This window comes from Camellia sinensis, chromosome 7 (assembly GCF_055761805.1).
Source record: "Camellia sinensis isolate YWXY chromosome 7, ASM5576180v1, whole genome shotgun sequence".
Classification (NCBI taxonomy): domain Eukaryota; kingdom Viridiplantae; phylum Streptophyta; class Magnoliopsida; order Ericales; family Theaceae; genus Camellia; species Camellia sinensis.
Genome location: NC_138967.1, coordinates 69,625,538 through 69,634,000, shown reverse-complemented (window position 1 = coordinate 69,634,000; position 8,463 = coordinate 69,625,538). Strand labels below are relative to the sequence as shown.

Here is an 8,463-nt window from a genome sequence, read left to right as displayed (position 1 = left end):
TACAATGGAATCAGCATCTGCCTTCATTTTGTTCTTGCCTCTGGACTCAGCCTGGTCAAGGGTTTGGGTTGCTACTTCAGAGCGAAGCCCGGTTGTTGCTGATACGTCGTGGCTGTAGCTGGAAGCCACCTCTGGCTGGCTGAGCTCTATCACAATCCGCCCCAGTAGCGGGGGCTCCTGTGGTATGAAATTCCCGGCATACGGTGCCGCTGGTGACGAAGTCGACATTCCATAGGCCAGATCGGCCACGGATCTCTGGAGGTCACCAATCATTCCCATCAGCTCGAATGTGGTGGGCTCATGAGCCTGATACAACTGGGGGATCCAGACTTGGTGTGCGACAGGCGACCTGGGCGGATGTGATACATCAACATTAGTTTCATCCTGTAGGGTGATCCCTTGATCCAGCGTAGCTGTCATAACTACAATCTCTTCTGAATTCTGCGTCATCATAAGTCCGCTGTACTGAACGGTGACGGACGGATCAGATATCTATCTTGCCTCAGCAAGGGGGAACACTAGCTACTCTGTATCAATCCCCTGGACACTCTGAACTGAAAGGAAAAACAAACAGCATTTCAGCCCAAACAGATCAATCACAGGTGTAGCCGAACAACTGCACTCTATTACTGATCACTGTTCCCCAGAATCACTGTCCCCAAAATCAAACTTGGTACCTGCAGACAACTGATCTCTCAATAACACTAATACTAGTGCCCTCGGGCCTGATACTCAATCTTGCAAACTGGTATGTACGTTCCTGTAGAGATACACTCTAAAAGCACATAGCAAGTAAAGAGAGCCAAAACACCCCTATAAAGGGGTAGGGTTTCCCTGTCCTATTTTGTCAGGAGCTAGGGTTTCACTATGCACGCAGCAGTTTTCAAACAACCTAACATCGGGTAAGCAACCTGTCCTAGCTTGGAATGGTCACTATGGATCCGAATATGCACTAGGTCGAATGGTCAAAAAGGGTGCCCCAGTAAAACCGGGGTTTGTGTTCCCATATTGTCAGAGCCCATAACCGGTCAGCCTTATGGTCATGTCTTGACAAGACAAGCCTCCGGCAAACCATTCAGGAATGGCAGATGGCAAACACGGTGTCCTAGGCGCACCAATGCATATGCAATGCAAAGAGACACATAAATGAGATCAAAACAGGATATCATGAGTTCGAGTCAAGCTCTCTAATCTCCCCAGCAGAGTCGCCAGAAACAGTAGACGCGCCCGCGTGGGGCCCTCGCTACAGTTCGGACTCGATTTTGTGTCACGGTTCTTAATCTGAACCAGAGAGTCCAAATCTGGCAAATCGTTTTGAGAAACAGATTTTTGAAAAGAAGTGTCAAACATGGACTGCTTTGCCAGATACAGAGTCGCCACCTAAATATTTTATAAGGGGGAATTTAGGAAACCCTGACTCGGTGCCAAAGGCCACGCGTCCGTCATCACCAAAGTTGCCTCGGCTCGGGAGCTAGGGTACGATTGGGGAAAGTCAGCTATGAGCACCCCCTCTCGCCCGATCCGAAGATCGGCCTCTACTAATCGTGATATCCGTTTTTGAAAACGTTATGTGTTCTTATCCCGATTATTAGCCAAGAATTACTATGTTATGCACACGGCAAACAAGTATAGACTAGATTGCCTAATTTGGAAATAAGCATTGCATATCCGTTTGTCTTAAAAAGCACTTTGGAATTTGCTACTCGCAAGTAGGCTAAAATACGGATTTCAACGAGTTTTTCCAACTCAGACAATCCAACCTTCACCCACAGGCATTCAAACAGTTTATCACATAAGCATCTAGCCACATAGTAAGCATGCCGTCATGATAGCATTCACACGCATGCGATATGCTAAAGCATGAAAATACTTACATCGTACTCCGTGCCAAAACAATAAACTAGTTAGCCAACATGCATGGTCCTAGTTCATGTCAAATTGACTAATGCAACACATGCAGAATGCAATTAGAGTAGGCTCAGCTAACCTAAACATAGCATGTGAAATGCAATCAATTGATGCACGTATTCAATTTGGAATTGCAGTACAAATGCAGTTAGCATGATGTACCGAGCCCGGTGCATGCGAGACAAATGTATGGATGCACGCATGCATAGCATAAGATATGCTAATTTAAACATGACCTATTACTAACCATCAAAGCAGGTAAGTAAAAGGGAGAAAGAAGTGGGAGTTGGAAGACATGCACACACTCACCCACACTTATTACAAATTCACCCTCGCTCAGAGGGACCGAAAGAATAATACAAATTAACTAACTCGCAAGCTAATTAGTTATTACAAATCACCTAATTAATTAACAAATTAATTAAGCATAAGGAAAGCAATAAAAGGGGGGCTCGGGAAGAGGGTCCGATGTGCGCGTGCTCGGGTCTTGCTCGGAAGTGCACTGCTATGCATAGGCCGCCTCTGTTTTCCCTACTCTGCCTCTTTGAAGACTGCCAAAGTCTCAGAATTGCTTCCCTGGACAGTGGGAGACACCACCGGCTGAGTAGAATAGCCGCCGGTAGTGGTATATGATCATCGGCTGTTAGTGAAGCTATCGGCCACCAACGGATTGCCGGTCGGCACTAAACACTGCCGGTCGGCAAATAATGTCTGCAGAACCTGCAATTGACAGCAGCAGAGGGCAAGGCATAGCATGGCAATGCAATTCAAGCAATGTATGCACCAACCCTATCCCTCATCGTGTGTATGACTCAAATGGACATGGTCCTTGGTTCTCGGACCACCAATCGCGTATTTCAATGCGTGATGGCCCAAAGAATCAAGTGTGCATTTTTTATATGGAATGCAATGCACATGAACAAACCAATGGTACTCAACCTCTATCATGACTTGGTCAAAAGGTAGAGTATGCATGCCAATGCAATGCAATCCTAATCATGTGAGCTAGCATGCAACATGAGCACACAAGCAAGTAATGTACACTAGGTACACAAACTAAGGAAACAAGCATGCCATAACTATGCAAACTACTAAAGCATGCAAGATGCAATCTAATCATGCGACATGCTAGCAACTTGACCAAGGGAATGCATGCCAAATGCGAGTGATTTCAAGCATGCAACACATGCAACCAAAGCATGCAAACATGGGATAATGTAACAACACTTGAATGGCATGCAAGGGATGGACTTACACTAATTGGACAGCTCTAAGTTAGGTCCAAAACAGTGGCCAATGTGCCCAAAATGAAGGACTAACACACACGCGCACATGCATGCAAAGGGTGTCCAATACTTGAAGCATTTAAAAGCAATTCTCAAGCACACTAAAGAGGATGCAAACATGGGCAAATGACATGCATTAAGCTCTGAAAATCATGCAAGAACATGGTGCCAAACCAAGCAAACAAGATAGGCTAAGCATGTAACAATGGTCCAAGATTCAAGGCAAGCTAAAGGGGTATTTGACCACACTTAGCAAGACCAAACATGACATGAATTTAATGACCAAAAACAGAGTTTTAGCACATAAAACAAAGCCCAAAAGACCACTTAGATGGCATCTAAATGGCTTGAATTCAAAAGCATGCACAAATGCACTTTCAAGGAGCATACCACACAAGCTCATAAGGCATCAAAGAGGCATCCAAGGCAAGCATAAAAGCATGCTAAGGGGGCTGAAATGATGCTGTAAATGGTGCCAAACCATTAAAATAAAGCAAGTAATGCATGCTATACACTCACACACTTAAGGCCAACAAGCCAAAATGCAAAGGGGCTATACTAAACATGTCATGGCCGACCAAAATGACTAAGGACAGGCCTCAAAAATGGAAAAATAAACACAAAAGCTTCACAAAGCCAAGCCTAAAACATGCTAGAACAATGGTTTACAACCTAAGGCATGTTAAGGCAACAAAGTGGCATTACAAGGCATGTATGCTAAGCAAGCATGGTGTACCAAAACCAACATACAACAATGCTATTTCGTGGCAAAATAAGCATAAATAACAGCCAAGGCATGGTCAACATGAGGCTTAGCTAGGTGCTCATTAAAGAGGCAAAAATGGCCCTTTTCAAAGACAACAAGGAGAGGGGGTGACCCTCTCCTTCTTGGGACTTCAAGGCACCATCCTTACCACTGAAATCCCTCAAGATTCCAGTGGTGAGGAGGCCCAAACACCAAAGTCCCAGAGCCCCTCAAGGCTGAAGAGGGGACAAACACCTCCAAACCACAAAACACTCTAAACAAACTATTTAGAGGGCCCAAAAAAAAGAACTTTTTTATATTATACACTAAGCTCAAAAACAGTTCTAAGATTGGCAAAAATAGTATGCAAGAATGGGGTAAAAAGGGGTAAGATTGTTACCCTTGTTGACCTTCTTCGCAAATGGTGGACCAGTCCCTTCCTTGAGCTCAAAACAGCTCCCAAGCTTCAAGAACAAACCTCTGGCCCTTCAAGAACCAAGAAAAGGTGTAACACGATGTTTGTGTGCAATAGTAAGACACAAAAACACTTATACACACACAAAGGCAAAATGAGAGAGAGGTATAGAGATAGAATATATATAAATCCTATCCCTAGAACTCAAACCCTAAAATGGCTGTCTAAAATGTCTAACCTTCTCAACAAGAGAGAAGACCTCTCTTTATAGAGCTTTTTGTCTTGTAAAGCTTACAAGACAAGCTTCTAAAGAGAGAGATCCCTCCATACACGTGTATGGAGGGGAGCCAAATGCAAGACAACTGTGTTAAAATATCTGCAAAAGCAGATGAACAGTTGTCGGCTACTCAAAAGTGCCATTTTGACAAAATGGACTGCCAACCGGCAACAAAAAATGCCGACCGGCAATATGCATTGCCGATGGCGACAAAACACCAGCCGGTGGCCTCTGGCCATGGCCGGTGATGTGTGGGGATGCGTCACAAGGCATTCCCTGCCCCTCCAAGGCAAAACACAAGTGTTTGGTGCAAAACCAGACACTAAACAGTCGACTTCAGAGATCCTGAGGCAAGGGGCGTAGCCGAGACCTCCGGGAACTCCGAACGAACACAAACATGGATGATCACCGGGTGTTCAAACGGTGACGTCCAAGTCTTGAGGACGGTCAAAAATGGGGTGTCTACACAAATCAATCTTTGAAAAGACTTGTGGCCCTTGTAGCTGGTCAAAAAAATCATCGATTCGCGGCAATGGGTACTTATTCTTGATCGTTATCTTATTAAGTTCCCTATAATCTATACACAATCGGAGTGTTCCATTTTTCCTTTTCACAAACAGAACTGATGCACCCCAAGGAGAGACACTCGGGCGAATGAACCCCTTATCAAGTAAATCTTGTAACTGGACCTTCAATTCTTTCATTTCACCCGGTGACATTCTATACGGGGTTTTAGAAATGGGTTGAGTTCCCGGTACCACCTCAATTGTAAATTCAATTTCACGGTCCACTAACTCCCTCAGTAACTCTTCCGAGAAAACATCTGGAAATTCACAGACAACTGGAATCATGTCAGTACTCCCATTCATCACTTGCCTCTCCAAAACACTGCATAAGTACCCCTGACACCCTTTCTGAATTAATTTACTGGCCTTTGCTGCCGAAATCAAATAAGGTGGAGAAGTCACTCCACATCCCTGAAAAGTAAATTCTGATTGTCTCAGAGGGTGGAAACTGAGTTACTTAGTCAAACAGTCAATAGTCACATGATATTCACTCAACCAGTCTATGCCCAGAATAATATCAAAATGAGTCATATCAAGAGGCAATAGGTTGGCATAGACCCGAATATCCCCAATTAGGAGTTCACAAGCAAAATATATAGAGGTACTGACCATAGAATCCCCCAAAGGTGTGGACACACATAGCACGTAAGATAACACTTCCTCAGATTTATCTAAATTTTGAGCAAATAATCTTGACACGAAGGAATAGGTAGAGCCAAAATCAAACAATACATGAGCAGAGTGACCGTGAACAATAAATGTACCTGACACCACAGTTGCAGCATTTTGCACATCCCCCGGAACCAATGCAAACACCCTACCTTGTCTTGCAGTGTCTTGATTGTTAACAGACTTTGCAGCTGATTTGGTGTTGGGAGTTGGTGTAGACCCTGCAGAACTTGTAGCAGCCCTATTGCCATTTGGTTGATTCCTTTGAGGACAATCCTTTACCAGATAACCCGTCTTGCCACATTTAAGACATGCTCCAGGCAACCGATAGCAAGTCCCACGGTGCTTCTTTCCACATTCTGAACAAATAGGGATTGAGTCTGGAGTAAGGGTGGAAGTACTAGAAGTCCCTGAATTTTGTTTCTTGTTTGGTGGAGTGATTGACCCCTTCGACAATGGTGTGTTCTGCCTCTTTCCTTTCCATTCAAAAATCCGATTCTGGGCAACAATGTTTCCCTCTACTATGACAGCCCTCTCCAACACATCAACATGGGTGGTAACTTCCAACATATTGACTCGATCAATGACAGCAGTCCGTAGTCCCCCCTCAATTTTTCGTGCTTTCTTATAATCCGTGTCCACCATATGAGGCGCAAACTGAGCTAGTTCTGCAAATTGGGCTTCATACTCTGCAACAGTCTTGTTCCCTTGTCTGAGAGTTTCAAATTCTATCAACTTCTTATCTCGCATACTTTGGGGAAAGAACTTGTCATAAAATAGTTCCAAGAATCTGTCCCATGTTAAACCTTGATGGACGGTTCTTGTAAGCATCCACCACCTCCGCACTTCGTCTTCAACAGTGAAGGCAGCAAGTTGTACTTTTTGAGCTTCGGTACAAGGGAAAACTTCGAACAACTTTTCTATCCCCAACACCCACGCTTCAGCCTTCATTGATTCTATTCCTCCTTTGAATAATGGCGACTTCATCTTTTTGAATTCCCTCGTGAGTGTAATAGTCTGGTCCTCAGCATGGAAATCTTGTACCACAGGTGGAGGCACCGGTGGCGGTGGTGGTTGTTGCTATTGCTGTTGCTATCGTAAAGTCTCTGCCATTTCCATAATCATTCTTTCCACGCTATCTAACCATGCAGAAGTGGCATCTTCTGGGTCTTCCGTTCTTGTTCTCACCATATTCTACACAACAGCCAATTACAATATACACAAAGATATACTATGAACATGAATCATAATCAGTAGAGTTAACAGATGTTACATATACAATTAACGCTGCCATCAATCCTTTCATATGCTTTCAGAATGTTATGCATGGTACCTAAGTCTTTTCTAGACATCCTAAGACTCAATGGATTCGTGTGTGAGATAGTAACTCGTGCTCTGATACCACTTGTCACACCCCAAGCCTGCCCCTAGAAGTTTGGGCATGACCACTTCGGAAACGGACATCAAATTTGATATGTATAACATAGAGGCCGGAACAGAAGCAAGTATTAACGTAGACAGTATCCATTGAGCTATCACTAACATGCCAGGACCACAAACATTGCATAAGATAGACAACCATACGGTAACATACACATAAGAAACTGTCATGTACATGCATATATATAGACCCAGCCCCATGATTGGGCGTGTAACAAAAGCATCGGTGAGAAGAAGGTTATACATGTTAATTACATTAGACAAAGAATGAAGGACCAACTAGGGGTCATTAGGAAAGACCCACAAAATTCATAAGCGGCTCTATATAGCTTGACTAAAAGGGGTGACCGAAACCAAACTAAGACCGACCTCTAGATTGATTGCCTACAGAAACAGACATAACACAAGGTGAGCCAAGCTCAATGAATAATAGTACTTAAACAATTCACTAAATAAATCGAATTATAATGCATAAAGGTGCAGAGGACATATGATTAATCTTATTCGGTAAATATTTTCAAAACGGCCTCAGGCCTAGATTTTATTCAAAGCGGCTTCTAGCTCAGAGATATACAGAACGGCCTTAGGCCTAACAGATTTCACAGATTGGCCATAGGACTAAAAAATTTCACAGATTGGCCATAGGCCTGATATCATCAAAGCAGACTAGTTTCAGAGTCATACAGAGGTGCACAGATTCCTTCAATCGTTCATATAAATTAACACAATTAATTTGTGATTAACAGAGTGCAAATAATAATTATTAGCGATAAGTAAAGCGTACTACTACTCACAGTGCTGTGGTGGAGTGGCAGTTGCTTCCGGTAGGTGCCCTACATACACACACAGTTCAAGAATTAGTTCATTTTCTTTTTAACCATCTTCTAATTCATTTTGTTTCAAATGAATTTGCGAACATTTTAAGGGCATCAAATAATTATTTTAGTAATATCAGAGGGTCAAACATGTAAAACGGAGCAGACAGATTTTTCCAGCATGGGCCGCACGTGCGGCTGCGAGCCTCGCACGTGCGGCAGTGGTTCCCGCACGTGCAGCAGTGAAGCCCCACACGTACCTTTTTTCTAGTAGTCAAAGACCCAAAATCTCCAGTTTTCCGCACGTGCGGCGATTCTGCCCTGTTTGGTGCAATCCGAAGC

The 8,463-nt window shown here is 43.7% G+C and overlaps 1 protein-coding gene across 1 annotated transcript; it reads right to left on the bottom strand.

The window, feature by feature from the left end:
• Nucleotides 1-5,650: 5,650 nt before the first annotated feature.
• LOC145795876 (uncharacterized) lies at nt 5,651-6,853 on the bottom strand. Its single transcript, XM_082880803.1, has one exon. It carries the CDS (start codon nt 6,851-6,853, stop codon nt 5,651-5,653), a length of 1,203 nt encoding a protein of 400 aa, XP_082736929.1.
• Between the last annotated feature and the right edge of the window lie 1,610 nt (nt 6,854-8,463).